The sequence below is a fragment of the Taudactylus pleione genome, unplaced genomic scaffold (assembly GCF_031769625.1).
Source record: "Taudactylus pleione unplaced genomic scaffold, aTauple2 ptg000629l, whole genome shotgun sequence".
NCBI classification, from domain to species: domain Eukaryota; kingdom Metazoa; phylum Chordata; class Amphibia; order Anura; family Myobatrachidae; genus Taudactylus; species Taudactylus pleione.
This window is the reverse complement of record NW_028285031.1, coordinates 3035044-3054402: the sequence shown is the minus strand read 5'-3', so window position 1 is coordinate 3054402 and position 19359 is coordinate 3035044. Positions and strand designations below refer to the sequence as shown.

General features: G+C 45.5%; 1 protein-coding gene across 3 annotated transcripts in view; it reads left to right on the top strand.

The window, feature by feature from the left end:
• The window catches only part of RNF130 (ring finger protein 130), a 244287-nt gene that overhangs the window by 76857 nt on the left and 148071 nt on the right, over positions 1–19359 (top strand). For all 3 annotated transcript variants that reach the window (XM_088454758.1, XM_088454759.1, XM_088454757.1), the window contains exon 2: positions 10056–10250. In XM_088454758.1, the coding sequence (XP_088310884.1) occupies positions 10056–10250 (195 nt within the window). The remainder of the gene's footprint in view (positions 1–10055; positions 10251–19359) is intronic.

Here is a 19359-nt window from a genome sequence, read left to right as displayed (position 1 = left end):
AACACGTATTAGGAATGGAAACCGGTATTAGAAATATTGGGCCTGATTCATCACAGATCGCAACTATAACAGCGTACGCAGATCGGCACATCCACCGCAGTGGATCACCTACGCAGATACAAAGCCATTGCAAACGGAGGGATGGGACGTCAGGGTTTGGGGGTGGTGATGGGGGAGTGGTTGGAGAAACGCAGGTGTGCCAGTCCCTTTTGAATGCCGTTACACGGGCGTGCATAAATTAGCCACTGCGACGAGTACTTACTGCATGCGACGTTGTTGTCAACTTCTGAGTCAGGTCAGAGCTGTTGTAATTGTGCGTGAGGGGCTGATGTTACTCCATGTTTTGCAGTGCAATCTTCCCCTTACACACATTGGACACAGCTATTTTGTGGGGTGAGACTATTCATTATGCTAAACACATGGCTCCTTTTGCTACAATGATGTTACTAGTTCCTAACAAAGTGCTAGGATGCATTCTCTTAAATCCTGTTTCCAACATAAACTGGCTGAGCAGGTACCTATTACACTAGCAAATAAAAATAAATGCATCTTATAGATTATACTAATAACTTATGAAGAGGAATTTTCTGGACTGTCCAAGCACTTGCCAAAAGGTCATTGTACTGGTAGTAAATATAGTCCTGATTTTATGGGTTTAATCCATAATTTCCTACTTTTCTCTGGGAAATCCTGGAGAGTGAGTCCAAGAGACAACTGCTGGGAGTGTAATGACCTGATTCGCCTCATCACGCCACCAACCTCAGTTGCCCAATGTGGCCCTTCAGGTCCTTGCGTAAGGGGGAGAGAGCAGTCCGCGATCATAATGATGTGATAAAATCAGGCGGTGTCCGAGAAGTTGGCTTACTGTTCTGGGAGGACTACCAGAAACTTGGGAGACGTTTGGACATTCTGGAAGCGTATGCAAGTATAAGTTACCCGTATCAGATGGAAATGAGCAGCACGGCCGGGGCTTATTTCATCTACATCTTGGGGATTCCATGTTAGCGCGTAGTGTTTAAATCTTCATTCAGACAGAAATTGGATTTCAGAACTAGGAAGCTGAGGTTGAAAGGCCAAGATGATCTGTGGAGGTCATTTGTATTCTGCTCGTCACACATGCGATGACCAGTCAGAAGCTACAAACCCTGTCTTTACGACTTGCAGTTGGTCGCCATGCTTGCACCCCCCCCACCCCCTTTAGAATCCGAGAGAACTGTAATGGGGCACATCCACTAGACGATCTACTCCCTGTCCAATCTCTAAACGATTTTCCCTTGATTTTTTCCCTTGAAATTTTATCTTTCAGTCTGAACGATTTGCAAACTATCTAACAGATCAAATTAAATTGACCTGCATGTTCAGTCGAGTGACGAGACGATCACACGACCAGCGGGAGTGCGCATCGTTAATCGTTAATGACCAAACACTGCAAGATTTCTAAACGATTGAACGATAACTACGTCGTTATCGTTCAATCGCCTGCTAAAATCGTGTAGTGGATGCCCCCCTTAACTCTAAAGATTTTTCCTTGAAAATCTAAAGTATCTTTGTTAGAAATGATGTAAGGGGAAGGTCTGACCGTCACTGCCAGCGACGGTCTCTAATGTTTTAATGTTATGAGTGAGGGTCAGTCTGTGCATGTGCATGACTGTTTAACCCAGCGGGGACCCGGCAGTGCCTGGGAAGCTTTGCTTAGGCTGGAAAGGCTGCTGCCGGGTTCTGGACCGCATCGCTCTTGCCATGTAAAGATGGGGAGAGCGAGGCAGTGACACACAGCTTTAATCTTAGATTGCCACTGTTTGATACATTTTGAAAGTCTGACATAACCCCTTTAGTGAGTGCTAAAGGGGTTATGTATCATTGATAAATTGGCACCTAAATTCGCTATCACACACACTTTTTAGTCCGCTCTTATTCAACCTACTAGTATGTGTTTGGTCTTAGAAAGGAAACTGGAGCACTTGGAGGAAACCATGCAACCACTAGGAGAACATACAAACTCCGCACGTTTAGAGCCCTGGTCGAGAATTGAACTCATGACACCATGCAATGACTCTCTAGTGCTAACCACTGTTCCACAGTGCTGCCCTACAGGTGTAGGAGGAGCTTCAGCTGTCCGTTATAAGGAATATGGATGTAATAAAGCTGCAATGGCAACGCCGTAACAATTGTTTACTGTATTTTTTGCCTCCATGGTTCATATCTGAAATTGTAAATTTTGTGCATTTAGGGCCTGATTCACTACGACTGCGTTTACGCACGCAGGTTTGCTGCGAAAATATGCTAATGATAGCAATCGCAAAGCCATCGCACAGCCAACATAGAGACACCCACTACCGCTGTCTCACATCTGTAATACCTTGCAGACCTGCATATACATCGGGAACATGGAGTAACATCGGCCCCTCACGCACAATTACAACAGGTCTGACCTTACTCAGAAATTGCTAACCTCGTTGTGCGCAGTGAGTACACATGCTACGTAAGCCGTCGCAGTAGCTAATTTATGGACGCCCCTGCAACGGCGTTCAAACGGACTGGCGCGCCTGCGTTTCTCCTACCACCCCCCCGTCACCACCCCCTAACGCTGATGTCCCATCCCTTGGTCTGCAATGGCTTTGTATCTGCGTAGGTAATTGCAGTGCGATCTCCATGCCAACTCACGCACGTGCACTGCGATGCATACGCATGTATCTTCAGCTTAGGTCTTAATTTTGTGATGTAGGGTATCTATCAGAGCTGTCCCATACAGTGACTGCTAACTGCTGAGAGCAGCGAGTGGGTGTTTGTTCTCTTGCCAAAATGAAATGTGTACATATCCTATCGCGGGGTAGGTGTCTATTGTGGCATTTTACCCGTATGAGAGATATAATGATTTATTACTTCTTTCATTTGATGTCCCAGTGTTTGCTGAGAGCTCCCTGGATTTTATTCTGGCTTGTAGGTTGGGGTGTCAGATGTCACCCTTTGGGTCCATCACAAGAGATTTGCTTCTAATAATTTCTGTTCCCTATCATTACTTGTGTGTATCCTGAAGAAAGTTAAAATTGATTCCGGGGCCTTTAGCACGTTTGTGGGGGACTCATTTGGACCAGCTAATCCCTCACACTGACCATCACATATAATGTGTTATTAATATAGATAGGTGAGCCGAGGCCCAGTGGCGTAGCCAGCTTTTGACATGCAGTGGAGCAAACTGGAAAAATAGGCTTCCCAGGCCCAGGTGTTTTCCACGTGCCCCTCATAAGGCCCATCAGATCTCCCACATACCCCTGTCCTGATTTGTTCCCCTACCCTTATCTGTAAATCCACCATTGTGCTCCCTCCCCTGTTTGATTTGTATTTTGTTCTATTTTCTCACCCCCCATCAAAAAACTGCATGTGTTTATAGTGTCCCACCCTTCCCCCCATTTATATTCCCCCACCCCTATTCATATGTTCTGTACTGTGCCCCCCCATCTGCATGTTTCGTATTGTTCCTTCTCCCACACCCCAGTCCCTGTATTGTACTTTTCTCAACAGCGACTCCCCACCCCCACCCACGCGTTCTTACCTCATACATAGACTTGCCATATCATCCCTTTTTTTGGGAGACATGTGAATTACATGGGTTGGGTATGAGATCCTGGCTGTCAGGATGCCGCTGGTCAGAATTCCGACATCCATAAGGGACTAAGGTAAGACTAACCTTACTTCTAACCCTAACCCTCCCTCCCCGGTGCCTGTGCCTAAACCTAACCTCCCCCTTCCCGCACCCTAAACCTAACACTCCCTACCCGATGCCTAACCCTCCCCCTAATGACTAATCCTAACCCTCCCCCTAACGCCCTATACTTACCTTCAGGATACCGGCGGTCGGGATTCTAGTGCTGGGATCCGGACGCTGTCGGGATTTCAGCGCCGTTACTTCGCCCGTTGACATCCTGCACGGTGGGATGCTGACTACATCCCGAATTACACAGGTTCTGTTTCTGACTAAAACCAGGTGAAATGGAGACTTGAAGTCTCAGCTACAGGATCTGTGCAATTCATGTTTGTCCTGAACTAAAGGGATGATGGTATGGCAAGTCTAGTCATGCATGCCATCCTCTCCTGCTCCTCCAGTCCTGTCTGCCTCCGCTCCACGGCCCCTTCCAGTTTGCTGCAATGGACTGCTGACGCTTTCCAGTCTCTGATCGGCAGCATTGCGACGTCATTACATCACATCTGCGTCACTGCCAGGAACTTGGGACTGAGCGTCTCTTAAGGTATCTGAAACAGGTACTAGTGAAGAAGAAGAAAAATAAGTGTAGTGAGTATGCAGTGAGTATGGAACGGCATAGGTGGTCATTTTTAGCTGGGGGAATGTTGGGCGTTCCCACTGCACCCCCCCCTACCCTTTCCTACCCTAACTAAGCTACTGTCGAGGCTCATCATTACTTGTGTGTGGCCTATGGGACGTGTTGCCATTGTAGCTGTCTCAGCGTATCCTCATTTTCTAACTGTGTCAACATTGGGCTATAATTTACAATTTAGCTGCAAAATGTGCATAAAAACCCGCATCTCCCATGGCGCATTATTACTTGTGCATACCCTAACAGCCATAATGATCAAGCAGAATAATATTTTAACAAAAGCTGGCCTGGTAAAGTTTACGCACCTCTGTTCCGGAGGTCTTTTCCCCCTGCCGGAATATTTCCACACCTGAGAAGTTTATTTGTCAGCCAGCTATCAAATCAGCAGCCTGTTCTAATGCCCGCTGCTGGTTTTTTGTTTTCCGAATAATTATAGTTTTTGAAAAGCATCCAGGAGAAATTGTGATAATTTATCATCTTGCAGGCACTCCAACGTCAGTTTATTTCACAGACCGTGCAAACTGGGTGGACATAAAAAAAATAAAAATAAAAAAAAAACAACCTAGTTCGTTACCTCCGGCATTCAGCCTGAAAATTAGAAATTACCCAGCGCGGCAGCTCAGACGGCAGCTGCAAGTTGCACATGATCTGGGTTTTAATGCGCTTCCATTATTCTCATCCGACCCAGATCTAATGTTTTCCACAAGGCAAATCTGGACAGGAACATGACTAGTATTCCAATCATAGTACATGTCTTTTTCTTTTTTTTTTCCTGTGCCCCACTTTGTATTGGTGGCACAATCTCCTTGCTAAACCACAATGCCGTACAATATAGAGCGGACATCTTGTCCATTCATTGATATTTTATTATAAGCTATTACATGGTAAATCTTAGAGTGTTTGGCTATATGTGTAACCTCATTATTTTGTCCAAGTACATCATTACGACCTGATAAATGGCCTTTGTATTTGGGACACAGTAAAACCTGGCAATTGGGGGAGGAGGATGTGTTGGACCACTTGCCAAGAGAATGGGCACAGAAGAATGGGAGGAGAGATGTATACAGACATACATTCATCTAGCCTCATTGGGGGGGATGTATTATAGCGGCACTTAAAGTGCCGCTATAACGCTTCCTGCTTCGCCTATTTACCGAGGCGAAGCATGAAGCACTACCGATGAGATGTATGAACATCCCATCGGCCGGAGAGGGGAAGTGCTAACCCCCCCCTCTGGTGGTCCTTGCCTGAGTACACAGCGCATCAGCCTATCACTATCAGTATCACGAGATCCTGCGTGCAGCCCAGGTGTCGGCAGCCGTCGCTGTCCCTGCTGTGGGGATAGGGCATCGCCAGGCTGTAGCTGTCGATAGCGACTGCTTGCGGAATGGTCAGGCGATCGGGGAGAAGCGATAGCGCACAGAACGTGCGCTGATACTGCTTCAGCGCTTCTTACATCTCCCCCATTGTGCAGTAAACAGCTCTTTTAGTCGCGCCATGCCGTGACTGCGAGTGTGACGCTACGATAGTGTCACAGCCACTGACACTGTAACACAGCATTTCACATGCAGATGCACCCGCAGCCGCACATAGAATATAGGCATGCTGCATATCATTTTACTCAGCAGTAGCCACTTGTGCTTCCTATTCGCATTGCTGTGTGAATAAGACATGCGTTATGTGTAGTGCACGGAGCATAGATGTATGTGGACACCTCTGTAAGTCTGGCTGCGGCATTCATAATAAATTGGAGTGTAGTCTATTCCGTAGAACAGCACAGAGATGGACGTAAGAGCCTGATTAAGGATTGTGTGAGGAGAGACCTTAATCCAAGGGGCCCTTACTACAGTAATGTTGGCCTGGGGACTGATGAAGATGGGTAGAGGATTATAGATTTCGTTTTAGCCATAATAAATGAGGGAGAGAGCATACCTAAAAGAGACTTCATCCCCTGATGAGCCCCTGAAGAAATCGTACCTCCAGAGAGGAGGGTGTAATATGCACAGTGGACAGTAATCCAGATATGATTTCAAAGTCCCAGAACCAATCATTACTGCTATGGGACCTTGAAAACATATTATGAAGCTCATGTAATAGCCTGCAAGACACAGGCAAGAGTGCAATTCTGGCCAGTCGGCCCCTATTTTTAAAGCGGCAATCATTTAAAAGGTAAAAACGGGTTTCTTTTGCCTTTTTTGAAATGAATGCCGCTTTAAGAAAACAAAGGCAAACTCACCGGCATAGCCCCCATGCTTGCATCTTGCAGGCTATTGCATAAGCACCTATGAGCGCATTGGGGAACTTTTTATGGAAGATAATTTCTTTAGGGTCCCCTGCACCATAGAAGATGGTTGTGTTGGGGTAGTCACCTCCATTATTTATGTACAGGGAGGGTGGATGCATTTTTAAAGGAAGTTTTATAACTTGGAAATATCCGTTCCATGCATCTTTTATGCCAGTAGAACAATTGACTATTGACAATCATAGAAGTTCTATAGCTTTGATGGTTGGCTTTATTTTCCTTGCCCCTTATTTTTATTTGTTTCTGGTTTGTATCAAAATTTATATTTTCATATATATTTAGCATGATATGGGTTCTGCCTACAGTACATACGAATCGACCTCTGTTTTAGCAAAACATGTTCGGAGGAGTCTCTTTGTCATGTTTGCGATGGCTTAGAGCTAGCCGTGGCTTATTGAGAAAATCAATTTTCTTATAATTACAATAGCATTGTTTTCTGGATGGCTTTGCCCAGCTGGGTACAAATAAGCAGAAAAACGTACCCGTCGCTCAACGTGCATTTTGTACTTTTATTGAATACTGAAATATCTATAAGAAGATGACATGACTTAACCACAAGCCGGTACCTTCCAGCATTCCAGAATTGAAGATCACGATGTATGAGGTCATGCCTAATTTGCCTATGTCATGCCTACTTCTAGAGAACTCTGCCAATTTATCCTGAAAGCCGCGCACCTTTTTGGCCACCAGAACACAAAACTGTCCTGCAAAAATCAGAACAGAGTACGGGACAAGTTAGGTCACTGACGTACTGCATGACTAAGCCTCATAAAGCACTGACTTCCAGTGATCTGATTGGTCAGATTCTCATGAATACTAGTGTCCATTCTAGCACCTGTCACAACCCATGCAGTTCCTCTTTCTTCCCTGGGGTGTCGCTCTCTGCCCTGGTGCCTCTTGCACACTTTGGGCTGTATCTCAGCAGTTTGTTACATAAACAGAGTGTGCGAAATGCTCCAGGACAGAGAGCGACACCCCAGGCAGGAAAAAGGTACTGCAAGGGTTGTGACAGGTGCGGGGGGCTAGAATAAAGACTCAGGGGTCTAGTTACTAAGCATTGTTAGGAGACAGAGTGAAAAGTGATAAGGTGCCAGCCAATCAGCTCCTAATTCATCTCACAGGCTGTGTTTGAAAAATGACAGTTGGGAGCTGATTGGCTGATACCTTATCACTTTTCACTCCTAACACTGCTTAGTAAATAGACCCCTAAATAGTATAGTCTGCCCTCACCGTGTACAAACAGGCTCTCCTTATTTCCACTTTTTAATATCATAGTACAATATAATAATACATCTGTGATATAGATTATGCTTGTTCCTTTTGAACATTAAATGAAACTAAAGCATTTCTCTTTGTGCTACAATACACCTTTTGGCTTTTGTGGTGAAATTCCAGTTACTTTTTATTCTGTGAAGTCGCCTGTTGTCTGAATCTCAAATACCCGTTATTTCCTAGGTGGCTGTCTAGTCATTTGACAGTTCATTGAATATCTGTACATCAAATAGTGAAATAATTCAGCTTTTTAATCACTGCTGCCCACAACATTCAATTCCCTTTAATCACTACCAAAGGATGCGCTACAGGAGAGGGGAGGGGGGGGTTCTTTCTTCTCGGTCACCAAATCAGCATGTCATTGTATAGTGAGTTTTAGTTATTTTGTTGCTTTCTCTCTAAGGCAGTGAATGTGTGGCAGAACAAAGGGCTTCATTATACGTGGTGAAGTGTTTATTTATATAAAGCACAATTTTTATATTTCTTTCTAGCCTCGGAGAAATGTTGCTTTAGTCAGATCGCTAATGAGACTTCCAAGAGAATCCAACATAAGAATTAATTGGTTGTCACTTACGACTGTTATTCTATAGTTTGTATTTGTACGGCTAGTCATTACAGGCCAACATTTCATATAGCAAAATGACAAAGCAAAGACTAAAGTTTATAACCATATATTTTCTCATATAAAATGTCTTTGGCTGTTAATAATAATAAAAAGAAAATGTATGCAGAAAAATCTCCAGCCCATGGGATTACTGATGCTCACCCCTATGATCCAGCCGATATTGGGACGAGATATTAGGGTTTCTATGTAGGATGTTGCGCTTGCCTAGAGTTGTGGGATAGAGCAGCTGTGTGCTGGCAGCCTAAAGCTATAGGGAGTACAACGTCCCCGCGTGGGAATGCAGATGTTCTGCAGGTTAGTAGCAATTATGGTTAGATTGCTGTGCAGGTGCTCCTGTGTAGCAAGCCCAGCTGCACTCCGCAATAACAGACAGAGCAGCAGAAAGACAGACAGCTGAAGTATAATGAGATCGGAATAAATACTGAATGTTTAAAGCTGCCATTGGACTGTAACATATATAAAATTTTGTGTATTGCTTATATACATTTGTATTAATTTCATTACTGAAGCAGTCTAGTTTTTGAACCTTTCTATCTGGTCATCTTTAGAAATATATTTAGGAGCTTGGTGCTTCTGTATCTTGCAGGACTGATGTCTGAGTGTCAGGCTTGTAAGCTCCTAGGTAACAGAAGGTGTAGTCACAGTGGGCCAGTGATTCTGCCACTGCAAGGCTATAGAGAGAGATCGGACATGCTTTGTTTGCGATTTACGCCATGTGCTCCCTTAAATGAAGATCTCGCAATCCCATGACCTGCGCCTTAATGCTGCGGTAACCATTTGACAAAAACTAACACAATGGCGTTCTTCATCTGTGGGTCCCAAGACCTATGAGACAGCCCTTTGGTGGCGGTTTTGCTTTCTGCAGATTTACTAAGGCCAAAACCGCTGCAAAACTGCCATCAAAACACATTTTAGAATAGAATAGAACAGGGCTGTCATTTAGAAACCACTGCAGAACCACCACCAAACCCCCGGGGTTTAGAATAGAATAAAAACCGCCACCAAACCACCCGGGTTTAGAATAGAATGGAAACCGCCGTCAAACCGCCGCTTAGTAAATTTTACCCTAAGTCACAGAAGTTACATAGTGTTTGCAAGCATGAAGCTAAAGTACTAGTGTTATGTTTGCATATATTAGTATTGGTGTGTTTTCCCCCTCATCTTGTGAAATAGGTTTTTTTTTTGGTGTTTGGGTGATATATGGACACTCTAGTTCCAGCATCTCACCACGTTTCCATTGGTGGTATAACAGTACTGAACTGGTTCCCTGCCCTGTTTGGTAGTAGGTATGTGATATAAATATGTATGCAACATATGTTAATTCCTGTGTGTTTATGTATGAGGAGAATGCATGTGTTTTTCAGGTGATCAGAAGTCCAGTTATGGTTTTTTTTGTGAGGGGAACTTGGTGAGGCTTTAAGGGGTTGTTCTTCTACCTCTGGGATTCATTGTGAAGACTTTATTAACACAAGTTTGGATTTTCTGAGATTATTTATGCCCATTTTTTTTCTCCTTTCTGTAGGTCCAGACAGACAGGGCTGTGACTCTCACATTCGTTTCCCCGTGCCAGCCAACACCAAGCACTGGATTGCACTTCTACAGCGCGGGAACTGCACCTTCAAAGAGAAGATCCTTAGAGCCGCGTCCCACAACGCCACCGCTGTGGTCATCTACAACAATAATTCCAATGAGGACGCCGTGAGCATGACTCATGCAGGTAAAGACACACTTTGCCAGCAGATCATGGTTGTAATGAATGAAATGAATTGGAGGTACTTCCGTAAATACCACATTCATAAATTGGGTTATTGTACACTGGAAAATATTACATTACAAATCTTCGTAGTTATCTCTGAGTGGCTGAATAAAATGGGACTTTGAAGTTTGTTGGATTGGAAGTAGGCTAACTTTTATTATTTGTGTGGGAGTGTTGCTGTCATTTGTGTGAGGCCAGAGATGCAAAGAGTTTTCTTATTAAATATTAGTATAACCGCACTAATTTTACAATCATGAATTCTGCGCTTAGGCACCATGTTGCATGAAGGTTCAGTCCAGCTTACTGCCATAGACCCTGCCTTAGCGCTTCTTACTGTAATCAGCAGTACTTTGCTAAAGCTGCCCACATGGCCAGATCTGGACCCATCGCTGAAAGAGCAGCTGTGAAATGGATTTGGCTGCAGGTCTTGGTGGATCATTGAGACAAATGACTAGAATGATCACATTTCTTCCCATACATGTCTTAAGGTGCCCATACATCTGCGACGGATCGTCACGATGCAGGGATACGATCGGAAATTTCCGAACGCCCACCATCGATGTTCAGCAATCCGTCGCTTGATCGCTGGCATTGACATGTTCAATTTCCCCGATTTGACGATCGCAATTATTTTTTGATCGTGATCGGCAAATCGGCAAAATCCAACATGTTGGATTTCTGCGATCCTGCGATGCCGGGTTGTAGGATCGCGGCAATCCATCGCAGATGTATGGGGCCCATTACCGATTGCTGTGATAGTTTGTTGTTTCACTTGGTGTCCACGTTCTAATTTGGCCACACATGTACAGTAGTTGGCCATAATGAGGGCTGGCCATTTCTTCTTAAAGCTAGATAGTAACAAGAGACTAGGCTTCCTGTGTTTGTATATATGTGTGAGCAGTTGTACGTATATATTTGTATTTGAGAAGATGTGTGTAATATATGTGTAAAGTTGGGTGCGCAAATTTGAAGGCAATTACATCCAAATCAGGTGAACGTTGTAGGAATTACAACGGTTTCTATATGTGCCTCCCACTTTTTAAGGGGCCAAAAGTAATGGGACAAACTAAACAATCCTAAATCTAACTTTCACTTTTTAATACTTTGTTGCAAATCCTTTGCAGGCAATTACAGCCTGAAGTCTGGAACGCATAGACATCACCAGACGCTGGGTTTCATCCCTGGTGATGCTCTGCTAGGCCTCTACTGCAAATGTCTTCAGCTCCTGCTTGTTCTTGGGGCATTTTCCCTTCAGTTTTGTCTTCATCAAGTGAAATGCATGCTCAATCGGATTCAGGTCAGGGGATTGACTTGGCCATTGCATAACATTCCACTTTTTAGCCTTAAAAAACTCTTTGGTTGCTTTTGCAGTTTGCTTCGGGTCATTGTCCATCTGCACTGTGAAGCGCCGTCCAATGAGTTCTGAAGCATTTGACTGAATATGAGCATATAATATTGCCCAAAACACTTCAGAATTCATTCTGCTGCTTTTGTCAGTAGTCACATCATCAATAAATACAAGGGAACCAGTTCCATTGGCAGCCATACATGCCCACGCCATGGCACTACCACCACCATGCTTCACTGATGAGGTGGTATGTTTTGGATCATGAGCAGTTCCTTTCCTTCTCCATACTATTCTCTTCCCATCACTCTGGTACAAGTTGATATTTGTCTTATCTGTCCATAGAATGTTGTTCCAGAACTGTAATGGCTTTTTTAGATGTTGTTTGGCAAACTCAAATCTGGTCTTCCTGTTTTTGAGGCTCACCAATGGTTTACATGTTGTGGTGAACCCTCTATATTTACTCTTGTGAAGTCTTCTCTTGATTGTTGACTTTGACACATATACACCTACCTCCTGGAGAGTGTTCTTGATTTGGCCAACTGTTGTGAAGGGGTTTTTCTTCACCAGGGAAATAATTCTTCTGTCATCCACCACAGTTGTTTTCCGTGGTCTTTTGGTGTTGCTGAGCTCTCCGGTGCGTTCTTTCTTTTTAAGAATGTTCCAAACAGTTGATTTGGCCACACCTAATGTTTTTGCTATCTCTCTGACGGGTTTGTTTTGATTTTCAGCCTAATGATGGCTTGCTTCACTGATAGTGACAGCTTTTTGGATCTCATATTGAGAGTCGACAGCAACTGATTCCAAATGCAAATGTCACACCTAGACTCAACTCCAGACCTTTTACCTGCTTAATTGATAATGAAATAACGAGGGAATAGCCCACACCTGTCCATGAAATAGCTTTTGAGTTGATAGTCCCATTACTTTTGGCCCCTTAAAAAGTGGGAGGCACATATAGAAACCGTTGTAATTCCTACACCGTTCACCTGATTTGGATATAATTACCCTCAAATTAAATCTGAAAGTCTGCAGTTAAAGCACATCTTGTTTGTTTCATTTCAAAGCCATTGTGGTGGTGAATAGAGGCCAAAATATGAAAATTCTGTCAATGTCCCAATATATATGCACCTGACTGTCTATATATATATATATATATATATATATATATATATATGTGTGTGTGAAGTTGTTTGTGTAGGTGTGTTGAGTGTCAGTGTATATTTGAAGTTGCATTCCGGTGCGTGTGTGTGTGTGTGGAGTTGATTGCCTTTGTGTGTGAAGTTGAGTCAGTGTGTGTATATGTCCACTAGGTTGTGTATGAAGTTGTGTGTGGGTGTGTGTGTGTGTGTGTGTGGAATTGGGTGCCTGGGTGTGTGTGTGTGAAGTTGAGTGGCTTTGTGTGTGAAGTTGGGTAAGTGTGTGTATATGTCCGGTAGGGTGTATGTGATTTGAAGGCCTGTGTGTGAAGTTGAGCGATTGCGTGTAGGTTAGGTTGAGTGTCTATGTATATGTCCACTAAGGTGTGTGTGTGAAGTTGAGAGAGTGCGTGTATGGTAGGTTGAGTCTCTATGTATATGTGCCCTAGTGTGTGTGTGTGAAGTTGAGAGAGTGCGTGTATGTTAGGTTGAGTATGTGTGTATTTGTCCACTAGGCAATGCGGTCAGGAAGCTGACAGTCGAAATGCCTACTGTCGGCTTCCCGATTGTCAAATCCCAGCAGGGGACTACTAACAGGCATCGAAATCCCGATGCCTGTCATTATACCTACGCCGGGAGCCCGACGCCTGGCATGCCGATCGAAGATAAGCTGGGCGGCGGGCACGGACAGCCGTGGGGGGGGGGGGTTAGGCAAGGGTCTCCCGGGGGGACTTCGTGTTAGACACCCCCGGGAGGGTTAGGGTTAGGCTAGGGGAAGGAGGGCTTAGGGTTAGGCACCTTCCCCTGGGAGACTTAGGTTTAGGCTGCGGGGAAGGGGGGGGGGGGGTTAGTAATACTTGCCTAAATCCCATGTCGGGATTTCCACTGCTGCTGGTTTGCCGGCATCAGGATTTGAACTGCCGGCCTTACAGTCGGCGGTCATTCATACTGCTCCCGTCCACTAGAGCAGGGTTTGACACATTTTTCTAAAATCTAGGAGCCCAGATGAAAGTGTAGGAGCCTGACCACCGTCCTCCCCCAAAAAATTACATGAGTAAGTGAGGAGCACAGCTCTGTGTGTTATATAACTGTTATACTCACTATACTAGTCCACAAAATGGTCACAGCTCCCCTGCTCCACCCCCACACATTAACGGACCACATTTCACATAAAATAATGGTGCCAGAAAGTACAACAAACCCCCTCCCCTCGTGGTCACACCACTATCCCTCTGAAGCTGCTCTACAATCCCTGGCCACGCATAGACCCTACTACCGGAGAGCTCTATGCAGCCGGAGAGAGTAGACTAGACAGCCGGGACGTACAGGAGGATCAGTGTAGACTGGGCAGAAAGCAGGGATCAGAGCAGGCTAGGATGGAGAGGAGGAGTCAGCACAAGCCGGGATGGACAGAGGCACCGCAGTCACCGCAGGCGACACTCCTGTGCATGATAGGAACACTGCAATACTATAGGCACAAATCTCCACGGGGGCTGATGAGGATCTGCTTCCTCCCTCACTGCAAAATCTGGTAGCCATGGCGACCTGGCCCCCGGGATTTGTCGAGCCCTGCACTAGGGTATGTGTGTGTGAAATTTTGTGTGTGTGTGTGTGAAGTTGAGAGAGTGCGTGTATGTTAGGTTGAGTGTGTGTATATATCAACTAGTGTGCCAGTGTGTGTATATGTACACTAGGGTATGTGTGTATGTATGTACACTGGGGTGCCTGTGTGTTTATATGTACACTTTTATGCCTGTATGTTAGCAGCGTATTTAGGAGCTACTTCAGACTCACTCGCTAGGATGCGTTTGTTCGTAGCTGGCCAATATTTGCAATCTGCATATGCATCGCAATGCACGTGTGTGAACCACTGCGAAGGATCGGGAAGCACTCACTGCTTGCGGCAGGGTACAGTGTACCTCAAGCGCTGCGAGCACATCCGATGGTGCTCGATGTAGCATTGGTTTCATGCACTTCCAAGAGATGACGTGCACAAGTGGGCGTCGTATGAATGGCTGGTGGGCGTCTGCATACACAAAGTGATCGCACGCCAAGACATAGTGGGTGTGCTAATGTTTTGCCGTGCGATTGCCTGACTTGCATCTAGCAAGCGGGTCTGAATGGAGCCCTTAGAGTGACAATATTTAATCTTGATTTATTCTCTAAAATGTGGGTGCACTCCCTGGTCCAATATATAAAAGCAATCTATTGTCAGATAAATCTAATAATAGTGTACTCCTGTATCTTAGGAGCAGGAAGAATTGGTGCCTCTGCTTGTCAGAGAATATCTTATGCGTGAGACAGCAGCAGAGGAATGTAATTGCTCCAGAAAGAGTGTCATATCTGCAAATGCATATTGATGTACTCCCTGCCGGAGCGTCCCAGGATTTACCATCAGATCACCCACTTCTTCCTCCTGTATCAGGAGGCAATCTTGCTGCATTCACTTATAGACGCCGCTTTGTGGGGAAAAAATTATGTAAAAGGCCAAACAGGGCTTCTGAGTATAAACATAAAATAATAACTTGGCGTTTTTTTGGTACAATATGCTTTATAATGAACAGCTAATGATTTTTGTTTTATTTTTATCAGCATAATGCGAAATATTTGATTGGCCTAAATCAGCAGTGGCATAAGTTCATCCCAGGTGCCCAGAGGCAAGATAAATGTTGGTGCCCCCCCCAAATTAAAATGTACCTACCCCCTAGCACCTATGCCAGCCCCAGCTGCCGCCCCCTATGCAGTTCCCCCAGTAGTGTTCCCCCTGTGCAGTGCCCTCTGTAGAGGTCCCCCTATGCAGTGCTGCCTATGTAGTGCCCCCCAGTAGTAGTCCCCCTGTGCAGTACCTCCAGTAGTGGTCCCCCTTTGCAGTGCCCCAGTAGTAAGGGCCCCTGTAGTGCCCCCAGTAGTAAGCCCCCTGTAGTGCTCCCAGTAGTAAGCCCTCTGTAGTGCTCCCAGTAGTAATCCGCCTGTAGTGCCCCCAGTAATTCCCCCTGTAGAAAGCCCACAGTAATGCCCCCTGTAGTAAGCCCCCGTAATGCCCCCTGTAGTGAGCCCCCTGTAAAGCCCCCCTGTAGTGAGCCCCCAACAATGCCCCCTGTAGTGAGCCACCAATAATACCCCCTGTAGTGAGCCACCCCCCGCGAGCGCACACACATACAAAAAACAAACAAACAATACTTACCTGAAACCCCCGCTCCAGTGCTGCTGCCTTCAGTCACCGGCGCCCGCTCCTCGGAACTATGGGAGTGACATCATGACGTCACTCCCATAGTACATTGCGGGACCCGGAACCGTAGCTCACTGAGCTCCGTTCCTCCGGCTACCGCCGGGGGGAAAGAAGGAGCCGGGTGCCCGCTGGTAAAACCCGGCAAATAGGGGTTGCGATCGCACCCCCCGTATTGACGCCACTGGAGGTGGAGCGCCGATCAGCGGCACTCCATCTCCATAGCAGTGCCCGGATCGGCCCGGGGGACAATGGAGCCAGGTGCCCCCTTAAGGGCTGGAGCCCGGCGGCAAATGATTCCATTGTCTCTGGGAGTTTCGCCACTGTAAATCAGTATCCTGCTGTTTATATCCTTGCCAAAATGTATAATAATTATACTCTGTGTTCGGGGGATAGCTATCTTTAAAAATAATAAAGTAACATTCAGTAGATGACAACAGGCAGATATATGCATATACATGCGTTTTTTAAATGAATGTGCCATGAATAGTCTTATGATTGTGATCGCTGGACTCGCTCTGGGCACAAAGTTTGAAGCTAGAGGCAGACACAAAATCGTCAGCTTCTACAGACGAGACCTTGGGGAGAAGTTAATGATTGATCAAAACTCTGGGCTAGCTAAAATATATGAAATATGCAGGAAGAGTTGAATGACATTGACAGCTGCCTGCATTCCCTATCCCCAACTAGCAGTTAAACCTGTTAACTCCTTCTAATGTTCATTTACAGATCAGTTTGTTTTTAATGGCTTTTATACTACTTTTTGCCTTTTTTTTTTCTTTTAGTCCCATCTATGCGTTAGTTGTGCTTTTAAATGAGCACTAACAAAATAGATCAAAAATAAGTTAATAGAGGTTGTGTATGTCTAACGCAAAGCAATTCACTGTTATTATGGTGATGTGAGTTGTACTATGCTGTCCACGAAGAAAAACACCATTTCAAATGTACGGCCTGCAGGAATTTGCAATCAGTAGGACCCGGGGAGGGAAAGCCTACAGAGTGGGTAACTGTGATGGTCCACATTAGACCAGGTCGCACTGTGCAGGTGGGGACTGTGAGGTCAGATAGGCTGTCCATGGCTCAGGATGAGATCGCTGCAGTTTGATTTACTGCCAGACTGTTACTGTGCTTGGGAAGCATAATCTTGTGAGAGACTCTTAAACTGGGTACACACTAAACGACGTTTGTGCCCAGCGATACGACCCTCCTGTCAATGGGCTGACATATCAGGCGGTCCGTACACACTGGGCGATCCAGTGTCCAGCCGCCTGATATGCCGGCCCCCGCCCAGAGCGCTGTATGGGATTGTCAGCCGCATTGCCTGATTTGACTGCGTGTACAAAAGATCAGGCGATTCGGCTGATGACCCCACGGGAACGCGCACTACGCAATGTAGTGCATACATACTGGAGAATTTTAGCAATTTGTCGTTCCGATGCATCAGAATCAGCTAAAAGGTTTATGAAATCGTCTATTTGTAGAGGCCTTGAGTGTAGCTGATGCTGCCTGACAGCCATCTTGCGCTTAACCACAGAAGGCCTGCGGGAGGGGAGGGACATGTGATACAGGGAAGCGGGGCAAGTGCAAATATTTTCTACAGGTGTGGGGGTGAGGTTTAGAAACGTGAAACAAATGTGAGGGGAGTGATACAAATGTCAATGGTGTGACCTGTCCCCATTCCCAATGTGATAAGAACCCACCCTCTCTGCGGCCGTGCACACACTGCTCTCCCCACTTAGGCTTCTGTAATATTGACATGTATTGCATAGCTTCAAAGATTATAGAAAGACCTCTTTTCCTTTAGTAAATTTTACCCTAATAGCACTTTTTAACACCTTTTCTTTGTATTGGGGCTCCTTTAAATGAATAGTCTCCAAATATGTCTCAGAGACTAAAAATGGCTGCTTGCTTCTGCCCTGTGTCATCACTCTCCACTGTTTTTTGGAATAATTCCAGTTCTATAGTAAATGATGAATAAGCACGCGAGCCGCCCCCTTCAGAGCGGATTACACTTGGGCGCAGTTATGCTAACCACCAGTTTTCTCCGGGATAGTCTGGTTTTGGAGAATCTTGTTCAGTTTTCAGATCACTGGTCAGGTTTCAAGAAACAAAAGACCAGACACGAACACAGTCTCACACTCCTTGTCAGCGTTCTCAGAGCTGGATCTAGATCTGAACACCAAAGAGCACCTGTTACCTTCAGAAAGCGAAGGAAGTCAGTTTCATAAGTTATTATTGAATTAATCGAATAGAGATGAACACTATTTTCTCATTATAGTTCGTTACAGTGCATGTATTATCCGCTCATCCTAGCCCGTGGCTGCTGCTGTATCACCCTGATCTATAAACCTTATTCTTTCCTGAAATATGCCGCCACAATGTGCTGCCAGAATTAGAGATGTGTCCTCTCTCATCTAGCCTCAATACACCACGCAGCTCGACTTGGCGTGAGTGAGCCGACAGGTCCCGTGCTACTCTGCTAGCGTTGGGCGTCTTTTTTTGGCTGAAAATGCATCTAAGTTGCAATGCGACGCATCTAGGACGCACCAGTAGACTGTGCTGATTTATTTGATATGTGACACTTGGTGATGCAGTTTATAGATCAGCGGACTAAATGCCGCCGGTCTATATGCCGACACGAGAAGCCCGACGGGGGACTTCAGATAGGCATCAAAATACTGATGCCTATCTGAATCCCGACGCCAGAACGCCAAAGGACGATACCTCGAACGAGGTAAGTCCGGGGCGTCCTTAGCGTTAGCTGTTTTGGAGGGTTAGGTTTAGGGATTCTAGAGGGTTTAGGGTTAGGTTTTGGGGGGGAAGGTTAGGGTTAGTCCCCCCCAGGGGGGAGGATTAGGCACCCCCAGGGGTAGGTTAGGCACCCTCCAGGAAGTTTGGGGCGCGGGAAGGGGGGGTTAGGTTTAGACACCCCTGGCTTGGGCTTATGCACCGCCCTGGGAGTTTTAGGGTTAGGCACCCCTAATGGAGGGTTGGGAGAGGGGAGGGTTAGGGTACTTACCAGCCGGCTAGTGATATGCTAGAGATATGCTGCTGTCCTCGTGTCGGGATTTTAAAAAATTCTTTACCTTTGTTACTATTTTAGCACTCATTAGCTACCTTCACTCTCCTGATACTTTATAACACTTCAATGTCACTTTTCCTTTGTGTGATGCCCTGGGGGGGGGGGTCCTTGGTTGGGCTGGTTTTGGGGTGTCCTGCACCCCGGATGTGACCTGCTCGACGAGGTGACCTGGACGCTGTGCTAACTACCTCCAGAAATTATATTTAATTACAAAATGCATTTCAATTTGGACAGTAATGATCGCATAGTGCATCAGCAATTTCTTTTTCTGTTTATAG